At 43.1% G+C, this 24,449-nt stretch overlaps 1 protein-coding gene across 3 annotated transcripts in view; it reads left to right on the top strand.

Annotated features, from left to right (window-relative positions):
* The first annotated feature begins 2,893 nt into the window (after positions 1 to 2,893).
* Positions 2,894 to 24,449, top strand: part of LOC137243940 (periodic tryptophan protein 2 homolog) — a 65,411-nt gene continuing 43,855 nt past the window's right edge. For all 3 annotated transcript variants that reach the window (XM_067772303.1, XM_067772301.1, XM_067772302.1), the window contains exons 1-4: positions 2,894 to 3,014; positions 3,070 to 3,182; positions 3,244 to 4,274; positions 4,345 to 4,597. In XM_067772303.1, coding sequence (XP_067628404.1) covers positions 2,997 to 3,014; positions 3,070 to 3,182; positions 3,244 to 4,274; positions 4,345 to 4,597 — 1,415 coding nt within the window. In that variant the 5' untranslated portion in view covers positions 2,894 to 2,996. The remainder of the gene's footprint in view (positions 3,015 to 3,069; positions 3,183 to 3,243; positions 4,275 to 4,344; positions 4,598 to 24,449) is intronic.

Consider the following 24,449-nt stretch of genomic DNA (forward strand, 5'->3'; position numbering starts at 1 on the left):
AAGGCAAGAAAGCCAAGTATTTTGTTGTTATCGTTGATGCTATGCCTGATGCTAGTCACGTTGACTACGTTTATTTTGCGCTAACTCCACTTCAATTCGAAAGCAACAAATTTTACAATTCAAGAACGGTTTTTGGCTTTCGTGAATTGTAACCAAAAAACTGGTCAGAAAATCGCTGATCTAATTTGCCATACTCTAGGTAAACATGAAATCCAATTAAAAGATTGTCGTGCACAAGGGTACGATAACGGCACCAATATGAAAGGGAGATTACAACGGAGCACAACGTCACATTCTCGACAACAACCCGAATGCTGATTACTCGCCTTGTGCAACCCACTGTCTGAATTGATGTGGTGTTGATGCTGCAGAATGTTGTACGGCTGCAATTACTTTCTTCGAAGTTGTACAAAAATGTTGTACTATTTTCAGAAGCAGTCCACAACGATCGGACATCCTCAAAAAAAAATTACCGAGCTCTTTTCATAGTCTTTCAGACAAAAGCCAAATTTGTCTGCGCAAGCATACGGAGATGTTATCGGCATTCTCAAGCACATCAACAGGTTCGAATGTATCTTGATGTCCTCAATTTGGTTCAAAATACTGACTACCATTAATGAAAGAAACGTGGTCCTCCAAGCTAGAGACGCCATCATAGATGTTGAGGTCTGACATCTAGATGCATTATTAGCTGATTTGAAGTCGATCCGGAACCAATGGGAAACAATTTTAAACGAATGCAAAACAGTTGCTGTTCATTTGAACATCTCGCCAAAGATTCCGGACATTCGAAAGAGAAAACCCAAAAGACGTTCTGAAGATAATTTAAATGAGGTGATTACGGATGATTCAGAGTCTAATTTTAAAAACAAAGCATTTCTGGTGATCTTTGATTCTGTAATCACTGGCATTACTGAACGATTTGCAGCTATGAGAAATTTGAACGAGACGTTTTCCTTTTTGTGGCAATTTGAAAACATGGATGAAACTACGGTTCGGGCTAGAATAGCAAAATTTGTCGAAAAATACAATTCGGACGTTTATCAAAGCTTACAATGTGAAAAAATTTACTTGAAACACATTTACGAAGCAAATTTTGATACAGGTCTGTCACCATTGGAATTGCTAAACGCCATCTATGTTCAAAATCTGTATAAAATTTTCCCCAACATTTGTGTTGCTTTGCGTATCTTTTGCACTATACCTGTCACTGTAGCTAGTGCAGAACGTTCTTTCAGCGTCCTTTCAAGAATCAAAAACTTTCATAGATCGTGTTCATCTCAAGAACGAGTTTTAGGACTTGTCACGTTTTGTGTTGAATCTGTTTTGGCAAGACAGTTCAATTTTGATATTATAATATAAAATTGTGCAGCGAAAAAAGCAAGAAAAGCCACTCTTTGATATTCGAACCTTCTATATTGAATAATTAAAATTTATAATCATCATTAAATTTATCAGAAATGTATTAAAATGTTACCAAATAACTAGAAAAGATTATTTGAAACAATATGTGGCTGTTAAAAGAATTTTATTTCTACGTTACAATAAAACAATATAAATAGTAAATATTCTGTGTTAATTTTATTTTCATTTCTTTTTTGATGTAATCCATCAATAATGATTCATGAATGAGACGTCATTAATTCAAATTAATCAAATGTATTAGTAGAGTTTTTATAGGGGGCCATAAATTGTTTAGTCCCGGGCCCGGATTTTCTCTCTACGGCCCTGGATGACTAATGTTTTCTAAGAGGAACATTTTTAATTGTCTCGCATTTATCCATGCCGTGTAGTAGAGATATACGCCGCCGCCGATTATGGTCGTTTTTCGCACGCCGCTGTCGAATGTGGGATCCATAGTATTTTTGCGCAGAACACCTTTCTGCGTTGGCGGCCTTCGGCCGCGCTTCTAAAAAATAACCCTGGGCTACGCCATGCCAAGTCCGAGTGTGTGGTATAACCGTGGCTACCGCCACGGTGATGCACAATTTTTTTGCGGGTACAAACACAACAACAACCACATGAAAATCTCCAAGTTCAACTACAAATATCTCCGGACAGAGATAAAATATTTCTTTTCCGCCTTCGGATTATTGTACGCGTCTTTTGACACCTCTCTCGATATTTTTGGTAGCTTATTAGCAGTCGACCCCTCAACTATACTATTACCGAATTAATTAACAAATTATCTGGTTCACAAATTGAACTAGACTTCTATCTGGATTTATCTAGCTCAAATCATTGTTGTTGCATTTACATGCAAAATTATTTATCTGGCTCAGGATTTTGACAACGGATGACGGCAATTGTTATTAAAGGTAAGGCCACATTAGGCTGCACTACGCAGCATGCACTGCACTACAAAATATTCTTTGCATGTATTCTTATGAGGCAATTCACACCTAGCGTCAGCAGCACTGCGCGACCCGGCACAGCGCGGCAAATTGGATCAACTAGGCAAAAAAGCCGCGTTGGGAAGGGTCGCGCAGTGCTGCTGCCGCTAGGTGTGAATTGCCTCATAAGAATACATGCAAAGAATTTTGCATCATCTTTTTTCAATCTGTGCAAAAGAGTGTGGAACTCCCCTTCCTCAAATCTTGAGGATGAGATGTCTTGGACCCATAGCCACGACCTTTTTCTTTTCCTTTCCTCTTCTTCGCACAAAAATGAAATAATTACATCTACAAAATGTGTTTCGTCAATTTTGCAAACAAAAATAAACACAAACTTTTGCCGCAATGTGTCGCTCGATTGCCGCTTAATGTGAATTGGCAAAATATGTCGCTCTGTGAGGCGCCGCTGCTGTTAGGTGTCGCGCAGCGTAATCTGCGCGTACCTAAACGGATCTTGAGACCCTGTTGCTTTGTTTCTTTCTCTCTTCATTGGGCTCGCATTGCAACCATGCATATGCTTTTAAAAACACGCGTGATTTGTTTACACACTTTTGTTGTACACATCAGCTCAATTTATTTGCTTCCAATTGTAATAATACTGATATGAAGTTCTCTTACAAGGTAATATAACTAAAAGAAGTTATATATAAATATAAAATATTTGTTTACATTAAAGTTTTCAAATTTACTTGGGGCAATTTATCGAAATGGAAATCTACAATTTACGCCCGATGGAAATAGTATTATAAGTCCTGTTGGTAATCGGCTGTCTATATATGATTTGCGGAAGTAAGTAAATTATTAAATACAAATGCGCTGAGAATTGTGTGCTAAAATTTGAAGTTTGCAGTCATAAGTCACGAACCCTATCACTTGAGTCACGTTACAATTATGTGGGTATCGCGTTATCACCAGACGGCACCTTGCTAATTGCTGTGAATGAAGTGGGCGAAGCTCAGCTAATTAGTCTGGTGTCATGCACAATCATACATCGGCACAAATTCCAAACCAAACCACAATGTGTAGTCTTTAGTCCAGATGGCGCTTATTTTGCAGTAGCGTTAGGAAATTTAGTATTAGTTTTTGCAGCGCCTGGTGAGCTTACCGGCGAATACAATCCATTTGTGCTAAAGCGCCGTTTTCTCGGTGGATTCGACGATGTCACTTGGCTTGATTGGTCAAGTGATTCACGTTTCTTAGCTGTTGGCTGTCGTGATGGCACAACCAAAATTGTTGGCATGCGTTTTCTTTCGAATTTTCGCACTTATATACTAGCTGGCCACACGGATGAAATTGTGGCAAGCTTCTTTGAACGCAATAGTATGCATGTAAATACGCTAAGTCGAAACGGGCAGCTTTGTTTATGGGGATGCAGCTGTAATCCATCGGACATAGAGGAGATAACGACGGAACAACGTGAATCATTAAACCATGTGACAATCAAGAAAAAGAGGAATGCGAAAAAGATTGAAGTAGAAGACGATTCTGGAGATGATGTCGCCGCAAATAGCGTGAAAGAGCAAAATGATAATGATTCAAGTGTGGAACCAATGGATGAAAATGAAGTGAAAGATGTGGAGGCTAGTAAGAAACATCAGTTTTTTTATAAAAAACTTGGCAGACATTATTTGGCTGATGAAGCGCGTAAAACAGATTATAATACAGTTGTAACAGCAGCTAATTATAATAATCGTACAAAAATCTTAGTAGTAGCTTTTAGCATAGGCACATTCTATTTATATGAGCTGCCTGATGTTAATATAATACATTCGCTGACCATTTCCGAGTATGCCATATCAGTGGCGTTGTTCAATGGTACCGGCGATTGGGTAGCGTTGGCATCACGCGAGCTCGGACAGTTGCTCGTATGGGAATGGCAGAGTAAGTATTAATGTGTTAAGCACTAAAATAAAAGCTTCCCAGCATTATTAAGCAAACACTTATATCATAGGCGAACAGTATATTATGAAACAGCAGGGGCATAGCAGTGAAATGACATGCATTAGCTATTCATCTGATGGTCAATTTATTGCTACAGGTGGCGAGGACTCCAAAGTAAAGCTTTGGAATACACAAAGTGGTTTCTGTTTTGTAACGTTTAGTGAGCATACGAGTGGTGTTACTGGCGTGCAATTCAGTCGAAGTAAAAATTTCTTAGTTAGCTGTTCGCTGGATGGTACTGTTCGTGCATTTGATGTAAACAGGTAAGTAAGTATGTGAGTATGAACAGTATGTGAGTAGGTAAGTATGAACATATAAACGAAAGTAATGTCTTTCGCCTGGCCAACAAATATAATAATAAATGCTTCCTATGCAAACGGTTAAACCGATCTTTTTAAACACACTATATTAGCTTCACTTGTATGTATGTATGCTTATTTGTAAGTTTAGGCTAGGCGCGCAAAGGAGCGTTAGCGGCAATTATTCAAGACACGCGGCAGTGGTTAAATAACTCTAAAAAACGAGTAGTGCTTAATAGCGGAGACGCGGACCTCTGTGCTACAGTGCTATCAACATCAAATCTCTAAGTGGATTGTAGATACTAAAACGGCATCATATTTGCGTGGTTTTTATTTTTTTTAAACTATATATTATTAGAATTGGATTACCTTTCGCGAATAACTTCACAACTTTATGATGTTCCTGCCAAAAAAAATTTTATAATCTGGAGTGTTATGATTTCATAGTGTTTTCTGCATTTTGTGACCTTGATTCACTAAATTTTAAATACTAAAGGTAAATCAAAATCTTAAAGAAAATAAACACAGGGGGGCGATGTTAAAAAAATCTTTACCTATAATTACTTAATTGCTGCTTAACCGTTTAAACGGTAACGGCAGCAAAGGGGCTTTTTTTTATTGTATGGTAGCTCCGAAATGTTTGTATGGGTATTATATTCAACTTCTTTCCTGATGCAACGAGCCGTTTTTGTGCGATACGGTTCAAATTAAACAGGGTTACAACTTGTAACAACATAATTCTTTATATCGTATACAGATTCAACTACAAGAATGAAAAAATAATGGGTGCGTGTACGTATGTACGTGCGTTGTTGTTGTTGTAGCGATAAGGACACTCCCCAAAGGCCTTTGGGAGTGTTATCGAGTTGATGGTCCTTTGCCGGATGCAGATCCGGTACGTTCCGGTACAAAGCCCGACCATCTCGGGAACGATTTGTTATGACCACATGCGACCTTCTAGGCCATACCGCCTACCCACCCCCTAGATCCATGAGGAGTTCGGGGTCGCCATAGCCTCGGCTGTTAATTAAACAGGACTCACCACGGATAGGTGAGGTTGACAATTCAGTTTGGAGGGCTGCGCAACACAAACCCCTTGAATCCGATATTTTATTCGCCTCTTACGACAGACATACCCACTGCGGGTATATTCTAACCCCCTAACCCGCTGGGGGTTATGTACGCGCGTGAAAATGTATTCCTCTTTGGCATTAAAAATTAGTTTTTAATTGCATGCAAATAATTAATTTTTATTTATTTGTTAGTCTACAAATTTTACAATTAATCAGTCTAAATATGAATGAATGAATGAATATAAATGCGGATTACAGTGTAAAATTAACAAGCATACATAGTGAGCAAAATTATATTATAAAATATGTATATACATATATTGTTGAATCCGTTGTCGGGATGGACTGTGATGCCGAGCAACGGAATTGATTATCAGTGCTGTCGGAATGGACGTGATTTCGAGCAGCTGATGTATATTTAACACACAATAGTAGGACTGTGATGTGTGGGAGGTTGGAAAGGACGTGATTCCAAGCCACCCGCCCAAAGTAATTATTGATTTTTAGTGCTGTCGGAATGGACGTGATTTCCAGCAGCTGATGTATATTTAACACACAATGAGTAGGGCTGTGATGTGTGGGAGGTTGGAAAGGACGTGATTCCAAGCCACCCGCCCAAAGTATTTATTGATTATTAGTGCTGTCGGAATGGACGTGATTTCGATCAGCTGATGTATATTCAACACACAATGAGTAGGGCTGCAATGTGTGGGAGGTTGGAAAGGACGTGATTCCAAGCCACCCGCCCAAAGTAACTGGAGCAGGTAACAGATTTAGTTTAACATGTGATTTTGAAACAGTTATGAGTTCAAGGCAGTGAGTATATATTTTTTTATACTTTAAAGTGTGTCGCAAGTATCAATATTGTAACGAATCTGCCGCAAATCCTCTTATTTGCAATCCTCTGCTAAGTTCGAATCACTAAACTGTTGAATAAATAACTCCAATATTGAATGATGGAAAAATGGCCTTTATTAAGTACTTCACAATAACACTTATACTTTGCTACTCGCTGGCTTAATAACCAAACTGATTGATAACTCAAATGAAACTTTACTATTGGCCGCCAGATCGCGTGCTTAATCAAACTGATTGATAGCTCAACTCAAACTGAATTACTTCTTACTCGCCTGCCCCGCTTTTATAGTTTACGCTGCATACTTCTAGCCTCTTCCATTTCCAGAACTTACCAACTATATTCGTGTGTGTATAGTTCTCATATAGTTCCTACTTGTTTACAATTGTCTATTTTTTTAGCGCTTCTCAGATGTACATATGTGAGTTTGTAGTTTACAGTCTCCCGCACACACATAAGCGTATAAGTAAATTCATCTGTGTGTGACATCTCATCTCTCGCTGCCTTGTATGTAAATGTAGCTCGTCGGAATGTGTACATATGTGTAGACGCAATTATTGATTCGTTTATGTAGATACATAATGATTGAATTATTGATGTGAATTCACGTCACTGCTTAGCATCGGCCTGGAGATGGCAGCACTCCTTAGTTTTGCTAATATTCGTAACACTGCCCTCCACCTAAGTCTGATCGTCCCGATCAGACAAATCTCCCAATCTAAACGCCGCTAGCATCTCCAAATGTACCACCCTTCTAATCCGTGGTTTCCCAGTGGTTTGTATGCGGTAGATGGTATCACTGATCTTCTTCACAACTTTGTACGGGCCTTCCCAACTGCACCGAAATTGGGCTGGAACACCTTTCCGCCGGTGAGGGTTGTTTAACAGTACCAAATCTCCATTCCGGAAACCTTCCGAATTATTTTCCCTGTCGTATCTGTGTTCCATCTTACTACTCATTATTCTGGATCGTTCTCTCGCACTCTGTTGCTTGGCCAAGGAAGAACTACTTTGTAGAGCTTGTTCTTGACGGATTGGCTTCACATACTCAGTATCGTTCCGACGTTTCCCAACAAAAGTGCGCGCTGGCTTGAAACCATCCTTGCATTCTTTCTGAAAAATTCTTTCAGTAATTTTAGTGCGTCCATTAGGGTTTGTTGATGCCGGTCTTTTTCTCGCAGGTACTTTTAATTTCGCTTTATTTGGCACATTCGATCAATCAACCTTTGCTCGATCTACTTTCCTTGACTTTCGTGGTCTCTGTCGAATCTCCTCCACCAGCACTCGCTTACTGCTGAACCCTTTTTCCAAACTGAAGTTAAGTGGCACATCTTGGTTCTCATAATGCATCACCCTTCTCTGCATATCGATCTTGATGTCATGGTCAACCAAGAAATCCACTCCCAATATAACTTCATCAACGATCTCCGCCACAACGAACTTGTGTAGAACCATGACCTTCCCAATTAGGACTTCACATATTACTTCTCCCTGGACTTGGTTATATTCGCCTGTGACCGTACGCAACCTCGCTCCAGGTAATGACTTTACTCTCTTGTAGACCAAATCAGATCGAATCAAGGAATGAGATGCGCCCGTATCTACAGTCAGTACACGCTCCTTGCCATCCACATTCCCTCTGACGGTAAGACTGCTTGATTTCCTTCCAATTTGCGACACAGATATCACAGGACATTCAATAGCCGGGGCAAGTTTTCGTTCTTTATCTCTTACTCGCTCTTGCTCATCTCCTTCAGCTTTGCGTTTACGGCCACCCACATTGTTGGAACTATTAGGACCAAGATCGCAATGACGTGCAATGTGATCGGACTTCCCGCATTTGAAGCATTTGATAACTTTTTCACTCCGCTTTTGCGATCCTTTCAGCACCTCCAATATTGCGTCTACCCACTCTGGCCTTTCTACTTTCACACGGCGTGCTTTGAAAACTGGCTTACCCAGAAGCGACGCTGTTTCCTGAGTCAATGCATGGGATACCGTTTCAGAAAATGTTTGCTTTGGGTTCGCGTATGTGGCTCGCTTCGTTTCGACATCCCTTATGCCATTTATAAAGCTCTGAATCTTCACTCTTTCCGTGTATTCCCCGGGTGCATCCGCATTTGCAATATGAGCCAATCTTTCAATGTCCGAAGCAAACTCCTGCAAAGTCTCGTTAGCTTTTTGGTAGCGGTTTTGCAGTTCTATTTGAAATATCTGTTTCCTGTGTTCGCTTCCGTATCGCCGTTCTACAGCAGCCATCAATGCGTCATAACTGTTCCGTTCGTACTCTGGAATAGTCTGTAAGATTTCGGCAGCTGGTCCTTTCAATGCTACGAAGAGTGCGGCAACTTTATCTTCCACATTCCAGTTGTTCACTGCTGCGGCCTTCTCAAACTGTAGCTTAAAGACCTGGAAAGGAACAGAACCGTCAAAGGATGGTGTTTTTACCTTTGAATTACTAGTTGAAACTGCTGGGCGATTTAGTTGCAATTGCTCGATACGTCCTCTCAAAGCATCCACCTCGGCCTCGATTTTTTCTTCAAACTGTAAAATTTTTGTATCTTGCGCCTCCAACTTCGAGGAAATACGTCCTTCTTGCTCTTCCAGTTGAGCAGAGATCTGCGATGATATCTGTGCTGAAATTTCAGCCGACATTTCGGATATCCGTGCCTCTTGTGCTTCAATCTTCGCTGTTATACGGTTCTCCTGCGATTCCAGCTGAGATGACATTTGCGACGACATTTCGGATATACGCGTTTCTTGTGCTTCCATCTTCGATGTGATCTGTGTCGACATTTCTGACATAAGCGTTTCTTGTGCTTCAATCTTTGATGTTATACGCGTTTCTTGTGCTTCCATCTGTGATGACATTGTCGATGTTTGAGCAGATATTGCAGCCAATATCATGTTCAGGTCTGTGTTCGCCATTGTCTGCGGTGTTTCTTCCATTTTTGTTATTTCCTCGCCATCAAGATGAAAGTCGTACTCTTCCACATCGATTCCTTCTGCTTCCATTGCGTCTCGTAGCCGTGCCTGAAGTTCAAGTTTAACGCCGCTTGTATTCAATCCACGGCTCTCCAACTCCTTTAGTTGCTGGATCTTCAATTCACTGAACTTTGCCATGTCCTTGTTGTCCTCTGGAATTTATTCAACAATCCCACTTCTGACACCAATTGTAACGAATCTGCCGCAAATCCTCTTATTTGCAATCCTCTGCTAAGTTCGAATCACTAAACTGTTGAATAAATAACTCCAATATTGAATGATGGAAAAATGGCCTTTATTAAGTACTTCACAATAACACTTATACTTTGCTACTCGCTGGCTTAATAACCAAACTGATTGATAACTCAAATGAAACTTTACTATTGGCCGCCAGATCGCGTGCTTAATCAAACTGATTGATAGCTCAACTCAAACTGAATTACTTCTTACTCGCCTGCCCCGCCTTAATAGTTTACGCTGCATACTTCTAGGTTCTTCCATTTCCAGAACTTACCAACTATATTCGTGTGTGTATAGTTCTCATATAGTTCCTACTTGTTTACAATTGTCTATTTTTTTAGCGCTTCTCAGATGTGCATATGTGAGTTTGTAGTTTACAGTCTCCCGCACACACATAAGCGTATAAGTAAATTCATCTGTGTGTGACATCTCATCTCTCGCTGCCTTGTATGTAAATGTAGCTCGTCGGAATGTGTACATATGTGTAGACGTAATTATTGATTCGTTTATATAGATACATAATGATTGAATTATTGATGTGAATTCACGTCACTGCTTAGCATCGGCCTGAAGATGGCAGCACTCCTTAGTTTTGCTAATATTCGTAACAATATTATTACAGTGATTATTGAAATCTTGACACAGACCAGGCATGCTTAACGAACGAAACGATATCATTTCGTTACGATAATCAACGTTAATAAACGAAACGAAGTCATTTCGTTTCGTTTATTAACGTTAAGAACGACAAATTACTTCGTTTCGTTTATTAGCGTTGATTATCGTAACGAAATGATATCGTTTCGTTCGTTAAGCATGCCTGACACAGACAACGAAGAGGTTCATGCATTTGAAAATTCGATCTACATGTATTTAAATATAGTGGTTGGAAATTCCGAGAGGGCCTAAAAGGGACATTAGACATCACCTCGCCAAGCAGAAATGGACTGTTTATCATCCCCCTTAATAGTTTTACCATAAATAAAACGCCAAGCATATCCCTACGGCTCTGTAGTGAAGGCAGCTGTAAAAGTTTTAACCGTCTGCAATAGGGCGGTAGGTTCCTTGATGGATCCCAGGGCAAATGATTTAAAGCAAAGAGCAAAACTTGCTTCTGGACCGATTCCAATTTTTCGCTATGAACCTGATAACGCGGGTTCCAGGTTCATAGGTCTTACTAACGATAGTTTTAGTGACATAGGGGTCATTGAATTCCTTTGACCACCTTTTTACGAAAGCCAAAGTGCCTCTAGCCCTATTCACACACGATTCGATATGTAATTTGAAGTCCAGTTTAGGGTCCATTATAACGCCAAGATCAGTAAAGTTTGTGACTTGCTTAATGATATAATCGCCTATCATGTACTGATAGGTTTTAAAAGATTTCCTCGTAAAACACATAAACTTGCACTTCGGTAAATTTAGTGACATGACGTTCACGTCACACCACTCAACCAGGTTATTCAGATCCGATTGAAGAGTTGCCCTATTTTCACGTGAGCGAATGGGCATAACCAGTTTGACATCGTCAGCGTACATCAGCGGTATGCAGCGCTTCAAAACATTTGGGAGGTCATTAATGAAGAGCAGAAACAACACTGGACCAAGGTGACTGCCCTGTGGAACTCCAGAAGATACATTGATGAATTCAGACAAGCAATTGTTAAACACAACGGTTTGCTTTCTACCTATCAAGTACGAAGAGACCCAAGAGAGAAGCCTTGATGGAAAACCCAATCTATCGAGTTTTATTAGGAGTAAGGAATGGGAAACTTTATCAAACGCCTTACTGAAATCAGTGTAAATGACATCAACTTCGCAGTTCATCCTTAAGCTATTGGATACGAGGGTTGTGAACTCCAGCACTAAAATAATAAAATGACTGGAAAAGATAGTCAACAAAGTTCAGATTACATTTGAAAAATGAAATAAATAAATATTTATTTTCTTACATACACATCACACGGTTTTTCAGTGAAAGCTTGAACTCCAGTCAAAGTAGCCACTTCGACCGCTTTAACTGCGATGGCCAAGAAAATTTTATGTTATCGAACAAAGTGGAAAGGTTAAACTCAAGTGAACTTTAAAAAATAAATAAATGTAAGGGGCGATAATCTCCGAAGAGATTTTAGGCCGAGCTTCTCTTAAAATTTGCGTCCTGCTCCTTTTAATTTCTCCTACAAATTGGCCGGACAGGACCTACTTGTTTTATGCCGACTCCGAACGGTATCTGCAAGGCAGATGAGTTTTCACTGGCAGCTTTTCATGGCAGAAATACACTCGGAGTGCTTGCCAAATACTGCCGAGGGGCGACCCCGCTTAGAAAAATTTTATTCTAATTGAAAAATTTGTTTCTAAAATTTTGATGTTGCTTTTCTCGGGGCGTGAACCCAAAGTCTTCGGTGTGGATGGCGGAGCACGCTGCCATCACACCACGGCGACCGCCGTGGACTTTAACTGGAGTTTAAACTCCCAACGAAAACGTGGACCTATGTGCAACATAAATTTGCGAATCAACCGAATGTTTTTTTCTTTAAATTATATGTACTACCATAGCATCTTGGAACTTTAATTATAAGTGGCTTATGATAAAAAGATCTACCTATGTATATACCAAATTTCAAATCAACCATGAATAAAATTTGTTCGAATAGACCGGTCCCTGGTCCATTTCCCCGCGGAGTGGTTTCGGAGTTCATAAGCTACATACAAACATACATATATATGTATATCCTTTCTGTATAAAGGTAAATTAAGGTCCGGTTTTTCAATACAGGTTCAACTCAGTTTGTCAGTTAAACTACGCTTAAACTTATTCTGCAGTTTTTCAGTCTACTTTAACTGAAGTTTAAGCTGAGCTTAGGCGGCGATCTGGCAGAGTTAAACTCTAGTTAACCTATCAGTTATTTGCGTTGTTGTTGTTGTAGCAGTGCTTCGCCCCACGTAACAGCTGCGACCGATCACAAATTGTCATCGATATCCTCTAATGGGAGTCCAGGGAAAATTGCTGTTTCAACTGGGGTGGACCATAATGAAAGGGGTGTTAGAGGCGTTGGTTCCACATTACAATTAAAGAGATAGTTGGTGTCATGTGGGGACACATTTCAAGCGGGGCATACATTTTGTATGTTGGGGTTGATTCTGGATGGGTAAGAGTTTAACCTGTTACAGTATTCAGAACGAAGTTGAGCAAGAGTGACAGGCATTTCCCTGGGGAGTATGCGTTCCTCTTCCGCAAGTTTTGGGTACTTTTCTTTGAGTACTGGATTCACCGGGCAATTCCCGGCATAAAGGTCCGACGCCTGTTTGTGGAGTTCACCAAGGACCTGCTTGTGTTTTTTTGCTTATACGGCTGGGTTCTCAGGTGCCGTATTTCCTCAAAATGCTTACGGAGATGACTCCTTAAGGCTCTAGGCGGTGTTGGCTCATCAATCATATGTCTGTTGGGATGCCCAGGTCTCTGGGTATTCAAAAGGAACTGTTTGGTTAGCATCTCATTTCCCTCCCGGATGGGGAGTATTCTCGCCTCATTATGTAGATGGTGTTCTGGGGACATAAGAAGACAGCCCGTGGCGATTCTGAGAGCAGTATTTTGGCAGGCCTGTAGTTTATTCCAGTGGGTAATTTTTAGGCTTGGCGACCATATGGGTGACGCGTAGCAAGTAATCGGCTGGCCAATTGTTTTGTATGTAGTAATGAGCGTTTCTTTATCTTTTCCCCAAGTACTGCCAGCAAGGGATTTGAGGATTTTATTACGGCTCTAGATTTTCGGAACAATTGCGGCTGCGTGCTCCCCAAAATGTAGATCTTGATCAAACGTCACACCCAAGATTTTGGGGTGTAGGACAGTCGGTAGCGTAGTGCCATCGACGTGCATGTTCAAAATGGTCGACATTTGGGACGTCCATGTTGTAAATAAGGTCGCGGAAGATCTAGTCGGTGATAATGCCAGGTTTCGCGAGGCGAAAAAACTGGAGAGATCAGGGAGGTAGCCGTTTATTCTGTTGCAGAGCTCATCGATCTGTGGGCCTGGGCCTGTAGGCATTATTGTGCAGTCATCGGCGTAGGAAACGATAGTGACTCCTGGTGGTGAAGGTAGCTTAGATATGTAGAAATTAAACCAAAGTGGGGATAGGACACCACTCTGTGGCACCCCTTGTTTAATTCTTCTTGGTTTTGATGTTTCTAAATTGCACCGATGCCTGCCGACCACCCAGATAATTTCCGGTCCACCTTTTAAGACATGAGGGAAGGGTAGACCCCTTCCTTCAAAAGCTTTTGATAGGTCTAGCGCTACAAGTGTTCTATGGTGGGGGTTTTGTTTTAAACCGCAATTTATTTGGGTGCTGATGGCATTTAGTGCGGTGGTGATGCTATGGAGTTTTCTGAAGCCATGCTGATGACAGGCTAGCTGCAAATTTGCTTGGAAGTAGGGGAGCAAAATGGCTTCAAGCGTCTTTGCTATTGGCGATGGGAGAGATATCCGACGATACGACTCTCCTATGTTAGCCGGTTTCCCAGGCTTTAGTAACGGGACCACCTTGGCTATTTTCCATTTTTCGGGTATGACAAAGGTGGAAAGAGACAGGTTGAAGACATGTGCTAAATATTTCAAACCCTCTTTCCCTAGGCTTTTAGGCATCGGCATGGCTATGCCGTCTGGGCCCACTGCTTTGGATGGTTTAGCGTGACCAATGGCATCCTCAACTTCTTTGGCGGTGATGTTAATTGGTGACGCGCTGAATTTATGTGTATGTGCGTGTCTGTTGGCCCTCCGTCTATCTTTGTCGACCGTAGAATGCATTATATATTGTCGGCAGAAAGCGCTCGCGCATTTTTTCGCATCCGACAGCAGTTTATCGCCAAAGGCGATGGAAACTTTTTGCCTAGACGGATTCGATAGGGACTTTACGGTGGACCAAAGTTTACCCACACCGGCAGAGAGGTTACAACCTCTTAGGTGCTCCTCCCATTTCGCCCGCTTGTGTTCATCCACAAGCAATCTGATGCGTTGGTTTATATCCCTTATTTGGGGGTCGCCTCGATCGAGCTGTCTCTCGCTAAATTTGCGGCCTCCGCGGGGAAATGTGACCGAATTTCGGGAATTCTCCCGGCGGGATTGAAACGTGCCGAGGCGGATTCAATGACCTTGCGGAAGGCACACTCCCTTGGCGGGCATCAGTCGGGATAGGGAGGGCAGCAAAGAGGTTGTCTGTAAAAGATTTATATTCTTCCCACTTTCCTTTTTTGAAGTTTATGAAAGTGCGTTTTTCTGTGATGATGAAGTCGGCGGTAAGCTCGAGCGAAATAAGTATAGGCAGGTGGTCGGATGCCAATGTTACCATCGGCTGCCAGTTGACGCAGTTTACGAGTTCTGCGCTCACGATTGAGATATCCTGCGAACTGTGACAGCTTTCTACCATACGTGTAGGGACGTCTCCGTTTATTGTGCAGAACGCCGTTTCTTCTATTTGATCCGCCAACATCTCACCCCTACTGTCCGCCCGCCAGTTTGAATGCCATAGATCGTGATGGGCATTGAAATCGCCTAAGATAATGCGATTGTTGCCAGTAAGTAAGGCGCTGATATGAGGGCGGTATCCACTGGGGCAACAGGTGGCAGGAGGGATGTAGATGTTGATGATTTCTAGGTTTGCATCGCCAGATAGGCCTTGACGTTCTAAGACATTGTCCCTGCGGTCGATGCCAGGATCAAATATATGATATGGCACAGAGTGGTGTATGATAAACGCGAGGCCGCCTCCATTTCCGCTCATGCGATCTTTTCTGTGGACATTATACCCAGAACAGGTTAGCAGTGCAGATCTTGCTGTAAGTTTAGTCTCTGGAATAGCAGCAATGTGGATGTTGTGCCGCTTCATGAAATCGACTATCTCCGTGATCTTCCCAGTTAGTCCATTACAGTTTAACTGCAGGATTCTGAAGTGCATAGGGGGAGACGTCGCCACTCTGGGAGTAAGTGGCGGGTGACTACGCCTGGGTTGAGGAAGGCTAGGACGCAACTGCTGTTGTGGCCCTGGGACTGGACGTCCTTGGGCAAGCATTGGGGTACCCAGTTGATTTGGGTTTGCGACCTGGAAACATGGCGCAATGAAATCCGTCGGGGGTTGCCGTCGCGGAGACCAGAACATCTAGGAAAGTGGCACCGCCCAAGGCAGGAGCTGCATTGCTAAGCCGTAGACTACGGGACCCCCTTGGGCGTGAACAGCAAGGAGCCACAAAAGATTTATAAAAGTTACGTGGACGTCGGGTTTTGGGATCAAGCCAAGAACAACCTGTCCGATGCAACCATCCCTTACACACGACACTGAACAGAGTATGACCGTCCCAAAAAGATTATTTTCCGGCAGATGCAGCAAACCATTTCTCAGGACCGGGGTCAGGAGACGGACCTGGATTGGATTCGATACCTTCCCGGAACAAGAGAATATGGAGCACTCCCGCTGCAAGGAGCTGCTGGGAGAATGGCAATTTGTTGGAGGGACGCAACAAATTAAATGGGGTTCGCTAATCTTTGTTAGCATCTTCAGGGGGGTATTTATTTTTAAAAAATCCCTGCCACAAACAAAGGTTAAAATTACAAGATAGTTAAATGAGTAAAAATTTGTAACAAGAAACACTTACACTATTGGATTTCGTATCGAAAACATGAACATAAAACAACAAAAACATTAGTCACTTAAACATGTACATGAATAAACTATAATCAGTACCATCTAACCATCATGGTAGTCTTGTCAATACTAAATATTCTTATTTTTATATTTGTAAACATGCTATGTAGGCGGCAGCAATGTTTTCTGTATCCTCGCGTTTGTTCATTGTCTTTTCTCGTCTTTCCATTATTCTCAGGCTTTCCAATGTGTATCTTGTTGTTATTCTCTTTTCTTTGTCTATAATTTTCGCGTTTTTAAAATCAGCTGTATGACCACTTGTCAACATATGCTGTGATAACGCTGTGTTGGTCTTTTGTTTTTTTATGTCAGCTTCATGTTCTCCCAGTCTAACAGCTAAGGCTCGCTTTGTTGTGCCAATATATATTTTATCGCATTTTCCATTTTCTCTTCCTTTGAATTTTATCTCGTATATAACGTTGTTTTGTTGTTGAGACTGTATAGGATGTTTTGTTTTTGTATATATTGTCACGGATATTAGCATCACTAAGTTATCCCATCACTAAGGCGATGCTAAGGCCATGCCAAGCAGTATTTACGTTAATAATCAAATCAAGTATACACATATATAAGGCAGCCCAGAGAGATGTCACACACAGATGCATTTACTTATACGCCTATGTGCGCGCGAGAGACTGTAAACTACAAACATTCACTTCAATAATTCAATCTTTATGTATCTACATAAACGAATAAATAATTGCGTCTACACATATGTACCATGTACGAATACGAGCAGCGGAGAGTCAATGCGCAAACACATGCATATATCTGAGAAGTTTGAGAGCTACTGGACTAGTAGATTCTGGAAGCGCCTAAAAGATGTATAAAATTGTGCAATTTTAGTTATAGCTGAGAAGTTTGAGAGCTCATGGACAATGCTAGTACATTCTGGAAAAATGCGAACGAGGAAACCAAAAGGTATAAAAGGCAACAGATGAAGAGGCGCTGTAATTCAGTTTGAGTTGAGCTATCAATCAGTTTGATTAAGCACGCGATCTGGCGGCCAATAGTAGAGTTTCATTTGAGTTATCAATCAGTTTGGTTATTAAGCCAGCGAGTAGCAAAGTATAAGTGTTATTGTGAAGTACTTTAATAAAGGCCATTTTTCCATTGTTCAATATTGGAGTTATTTATTCAACAGTTTAGTGATTCGAACTTAGCAGAGGATTGCAAATAAGAGGATTTGCAGCAAATTCGTTACAATTGGTGTCAGAAGAGGAATTGTTGGATAAATTCCAGAGGACAACAAGGACATGGCAAAGTTCAGTGAATTGAAGATCCAGCAACTGAAGGAGTTGGAGAGCCCTGGATTGAATACAAGCGGCGTTAAACTTGAACTTCAGGCACGGCTACGAGAGGCAATGGAAGCAGAAGGAATTGATGTGGAAGAGTATGTCTTTGATCTTGATGGCGAGGAGACAACGAAAATTGAAGAGAAAAACGAAACATCGCAGACGGTTAGCAGCACAGACTTGAACATGATATTGGCTGCAATATCTGCACAAACATCGACAGTAGCATCAATGTCGTCGCAATTGGCATCCCAACTGGAATCGCAAAAGACAGAAATAACATCTCAACTGGCATCTCAACTGGAAGCACAAGAGGCACGTATAACAGAAATGTCATCACAAATATCCACCAACATGTCATCACAACTGGAAGAACAGAAAACGTATATGTCATCACAGATGGAATCCCAAGAGACACGTATAACAGCGAAGATTGAATCACAGGAGACACGTATCTCAGAAATGTCGTCAGAAATAACATCTAAAATTGAAGCACAAGAGGCACGTATATCAGAAATGTCGACACAAATTTCAGCACAGATATCATCGCAGATCTCTGCACAACTAGAATCGCGTATGGAAGAGAAACTAACGCAGTTTCAGGAAGGGTTCAGTGGGCGACAAGATAAAATGGAGGCCGAAATAGATGCTTTGGAGGATCGGATTCAGGAGTTACAATTGAACCGTCCAATCACTTCAATGTCTACTCTGAAGGTAAAATCCCCAACGTTTGATGGTTCTGTTCCATTCCAGGTCTTCAAGCTACAGTTTGAGAAGACCGCAGCAGTGAACAACTGGAATGCGGAAGATAAAGTTGCTGCACTGTTCGTGGCATTGAAGGGGCCAGCAGCGGAAATCCTACAGACGATTCCCGAAGGAGAGCGGAACAATTATGAAGCATTGATGGCTGCTCTAGAGAGACGATACGGAACTGAGCATAGGAGACAGATATACCAAATGGAGTTGCTGAACCGCTTCCAGAGGCCTGGTGAAACATTGCAAGAGTTTGCGTCGGATATTGAAAGGCTAGCACATTTAGCGAATGCGGATGCACCCGTGGAATACACTGAAATGGTAAAGATTCAGAGCTTTATAAATGGCATACGAGATGTGGAAACGAAGCGGGCTACATATGCGAATCCAAAACTAACATTTGCCGAAACGGTATCGCATGCTCTGATTCAGGAAACAGCGTCGCTTCTGTGTAAGCCAGTTTTCAAAGCACGCCGTGTGGAAGTAGAAAGGCCAGAGTGGGTAGACACAATTTTGGAAGCACTGAAGGGATCACAACAGAAAAATGCCGGAGTTATTAAATCTTTCAAGTGCGGCAACCCAGGTCACATTGCATTCGCTTCCAAAGGCAGTCGGTTCTATGTACCGGAGCGACTCGGGATTTTTCCCGACCAAGGACTGTCATTTCAGTGTGACCCCATTTAATTTGCTTCGTCCCTCCCACAAATTGTCATCCTCCCAGCAGCTCCTTGCAGCAGGACTGCTACATATTCTCTTACTCCGGGAAGGTATCGAACCCAATCCGGGTCCGTCTCCTGACCCCGGTCCTGAGAAATGGTTTTGGTGCATTTGCCAGAAAATAATCTTTTTAGGACGGTCATACTCTGTTCAGTGTGTCTCGTGCAAGGGATGGTTGCATCGTACAGGTTGTTCTGGGCTTGATCCCAAAACCCGACGTCCACGTAACTTTTATAAATATTTTGTGGCTCCTTGCTGCTCACGCCCAAGGGCGTCCCGTAGTCTACGCCTAAGCGTATCCCCACTACCTTCCAGCAGCTTCGCTGCTCAGCAAGCCACAACAAGTACCCGCTGCTGCTCGCGCCCCACGGCGCCAACAACTCAAACACCTGATACCACTCATAACTACTACCTCTACCTACTACCTGCCCCCGTCTTCTTCTCCCCCCTCTTTTCTGGCAGCAATCGTGCAGGTCAGGGAAACAGACTCTTAGTCCCTGCCTCCGTTTGCACCGTCTGCCAGCACAGAATATATAGGTTTGCGACATCCGCTCAATGCAGCTCCTGCCTTGGGTGGTGCCACTTTCCTAGATGTTCTGGTCTCCGCGACGGCAACCCCTCGACGGGTTTCATCGCGCCATGTTGCCAGGTAGCAAACCCAAATCATCCGGGTACCCCAATGCTTGCCCAAGGGCGCCCAGTCCCAAGGCCACAACAGCAATTGCGTCCTGAACTTCCACAACCTAGGCGTAGTCACCCGTCACTTACCCCTAGAGTGGCGGCGTCACCCCTCATGCACTTCAGAATTCTGCAGTTCAACTGTAATGGACTAACTGGGAAGATTACGGAGATAGTCGATTTCATGAAGCGGCACAACATCCGCATTGCTGCGATTCAAGAGACTAAACTCACAGCAAGATTTGCATTGCAGACCTGCTCTGGTTATAATGTCCACAGGAAAGACCGCGAGAGCGGAAATGGAGGCGGCCTCACGTTTATTATACACCACTCTGTGCAATATTATATATTTGATCCTGGCATCGACCGCAGGGACAATGTCTTAGAACGTCAAGGCCTATCTGTCCGGTCAGGCGATGCAAATCTAGAAATCATCAACATCTACATCCCTCCTGTCACCTGTTGCCCCAGTGGATACCGCCCTAATATCGAGGCCTTACTCACTGGCAACAATCGCATTATCTTAGGCGATTTCAATGCCCATCACGACCTATGGCATTCAAACTGACGGGCGGACAGTAGGGGTGAGATGTTGGCGGATCAAATAGACGAAACGACGTTCTGCACAATAAACGGAGACGCCCCCACACGTATGGTAGGAAGCTGTCATAGCTCGCCAGATATCTCAATCGTGAGCGCAGAACTCGTAAACTGCGTCAACTGGCAGCCGATGGTAACATTGGCATCCGACCACCTGCCCATACTTATTTCGTTCGAGCGTACCGCCGACTTCATCGTCACCGAAAAACGCACTTTCATAAACTTCAAAAAAGGAAAGTGGGAAGAATATAAATCTGCAACAGACAGCAGCTTTGCTGCCCTCCCTATCCCGACTGATGCCCGCCAAGGGGAGCGTGCCTTCCGTAAGGTCATTGAATCCGCCTCGGCACATTTCATTCCCGACGGGAGAATTCCCGAAATCTGGCCCCACTTCCCGGCGGAGGCCGCGAGCTTAGCGAGGGAACGCGACCTTATAAGACAGCTTGATCCAGGCGACCCCCAAATAAGGGATATAAACCAACGCATCAGATTGCTTGTGGACGAACACAAGCGGGCGAAATGGGAAGAGCACCTATGAGGTTGTAACCTCTCTACCGGTGTAGGTAAACTTTGGTCCACCGTAAAGTCCCTATCGAATCCGACTAAGCACAAAGACAAAGTTTCCATCGCCTTTGGTGATAAGGTGCTGTCGGATGCGAAAAAATGCGCGAGCGCTTTCTGCCGACAATATATAATGCATCCTGCGGTCGACAAAGATAGACGGAGAGCCAATAGACACGCACATAAACACAAACTCAGCGCGTCACCAATTACCATCACCGCTAGAGAGGTTGAGTACGCCATTGGTCGCGCTAAACCATCCAAAGCAGTGGGCCCAGACGGCATAGCCATGCCGATGCTTAAAAACCTAGGGAAAGAGGGTTTCAAATATTTAGCGCATGTCTTCAACCTGTCTCTTTCCACCTTTGTCATACCCGAGAAATGGAAAATGGCTAAGGTGGTCCCGCTACTAAAGCCTGGGAAACCAGCTAACGTAGGTGAGTCATATCGTCCGATATCTCTCCTATCGCCAGTGGCAAAGACGCTTGAAGCCATTTTGCTCCCTTATTTCCAAGCACATTTGCAGCTAGCCCCTCATCAGCATGGCTTCAGAAAACTCCATAGCACTACCTCCGCGCTAAATGTCATTAGCACCCAGATAAATTGCGGTTTGAATCAATATCCCCACCATAGAACAGTACTCGTAGCGTTAGACCTATCAAAAGCTTTTGATACGGTCAACCATGGCTCGTTACTGCAAGACCTGAAAGGGTCTACCCTTCCCCCATGTCTTAAAAGGTAGACCGCAAATTATCTGGGTGGTCGGCAGGCATCGGTGCAATTCAGAAACGAAACATCAAAACAAAGGATAATTAAACAAGGGGTGTCACAGGGTGCTGTCCTATCCCCGCTTTTGTTTAATTTCTACATATCTAAGCTACCTTCACCACCGGAAGGAGTCACAATCGTTTCCTACGCCGATGACTGCACAATAATGGCCACAGGCCCAGGCCCAGAGATCGATGAGCTATACAATAAAATAAACGGCTATCTCCCTGATCTCTCCAGTTTTTTCGCCTCGCGAAACCTGGCATTGTCACCGACTAAATCTTCCGCGACCTTATTTACAACATGGACGCCCCAAATGTCGACCATATTGAACATCCACGTCGATGGCACTACGCTACCGACTGTCCTACACCCCAAAATCTTGGGTGTGACGTTTGATCAGGATCTACATTTTGGTGCGCACGCAACCGCAATTGTTCCAAGAATTCAGAGCCGTAATAAAATCCTCAAATCCCTTGCTGGCAGTACCTGGGGAAAAGATAAATAAACGCTCTTGACCACATACAAAGCAATTAGCCAGCCGATTACGTGCTACGCGTCACCCATATGGTCGCCAAGCCTAAAAACCACCCACTGGAAGAAACTACAGGCCTGCCAAAATACTGCTCTCAGAATCGCCACGGGCTGTCTTCTTATGTCCCCAGAACACCATCTGCATAATGAGGCGAGAATACTCCCCATCAGGGAGAGAAATGAGATGCTGACCAAACAGTTTCTGTTGAATACCCAGAAACCTGGGCATCCCAACAGACATCTGATTGACGAACCAGCACCGCCTAGGGGCCTAAGGAGTCATCTCCGTGAGCATTTTGAGGAAATACGGCACCTGAGAACCCAGCCGTATGAAGCGAAAAAACACAAGCAGGTCCTTGGTGAACTCCATAGACAGGCGTCGGACCTTTATGTCGGGAATTGCCCGGTGAATCCAGTACTTGAAGAAAAATATTCAGAACTCGCAGAAGAGGAACGCATACTCCCCAGGGAAACGCGTGTCACTCTTGCTCAACTTCGTTCTGGATACTGTAACAGGTTAAACTCTTACCTATCCAGAATCAACCCCGACATACAAAATGTATGCCCCGCTTGCAATGTGTCCCCACATGACACCAACCATCTCTTTAATTGTAATGTGGAACCAACGCCTCTAACACCCCTTTCCTTATGGTTCACCCCTGTTGAAACGGCAAGTTTCCTTGGACTCCCGTTAGAGGATATTGATGAGAATTTGTGATCGGTCGCGGCTATTAGGTGGGGCGAGCATTGCTACAACAACAACAACAACAGGTCACATTGCACGTCATTGCGATCTTGGTCCTAATAGTTCCAACAATGTGGGTAGCCGTAAACGCAAAGCTGGCGGAAATGAGCAAGAGCGTGTCAAATGTAAAGAACGAAAACTTGCCTCGGCTATTGAATGTCCTGTGATATCTGTGTCGCAAATTGGAAGGAAATCAAGCAGTCTTACCGTCAGAGGGAATGTGGATGGTAAAGAGCGTGTACTGAGTGTAGATACGGGGGCATCTCATTCCTTGATTCGATCTGATTTGGTCTACAGGAGAGTAAAGTCATTACCTGGAGGAAGGTTGCGTACGGTCACAGGCGAATATAATCAAGTCCAAGGCGAAGTGGTATGTGAGGTATTAATTGGGAAAGTCATGGTTCTACACAAATTCGTTGTGGCGGATATCGTTGATGAAGTAATATTGGGAGTGGACTTCTTGGTTGACCATGACGTCAGGATCGATATGCGGAGAAAAATTATGCGCTATAAGAACCAGGACATACCACTTAACTTTAGTTTGGAAAAAGGGTTCAGCAGTAATCGGGTACTGGTGGAAAAGACTCGGCAAAGACCACGAAAGTCAAAGCCAAAAGTTGATAGATCGAATGGGCCAAATAAATCAAAATCAAAAGTACCTGCGAGAGAAACACTGGCATTGACAAAACCTAAAAGACGCAGGAAAACGAAGCAACGAATTTCCGAGAAAGAATGCGAGGGTAGTTTCAAGCCGGAACGCACTACTGTTGTGAAATGTGGGAACGATACCGATTATGCAAAGCAAATCCGTCCAGCGCAAGCTCTACGAAGTGGTTCATTGACCAAACAACAGAGTGTGAAGGAACGGCCCAGGGTAATGAGTAGTAAGATGAAACACTGGCATGACAAGAACTTTAATTCGGAAGGTTTCTTGGCGGGAGATTTGGTACTGTTAAACAACCCTCACCGGCGGAAAGGTGTTCCAGCCAAATTTCGGTGCAGTTGGGAAGGCCCGTACAAAGTTGTGAAGAAGATCAGTGATACCATCTACCGCATACAAACCACTGGAAAACCACGGATTAGAAGAGTGGTACATTTGGAGATGCTAGCGGCAGTTAGATCGAGAGATTTGTCTGATCGGGACGATCAGACTTAGGTGGAGGGCAGTGTCACGGATATTAGCATCACTAAGTTATCCCATCACTAAGGCGATGCTAAGGTCATGCCAAGCAGTATTTCCGTTAATAATCAAATCAAGTATACACATATATAAGGCAGCCCAGAGAGATGTCACACACATATGCATTTACTTATAC

The sequence above is a fragment of the Eurosta solidaginis genome, chromosome 3, assembly GCF_040869045.1.
Source record: "Eurosta solidaginis isolate ZX-2024a chromosome 3, ASM4086904v1, whole genome shotgun sequence".
Taxonomy (NCBI): domain Eukaryota; kingdom Metazoa; phylum Arthropoda; class Insecta; order Diptera; family Tephritidae; genus Eurosta; species Eurosta solidaginis.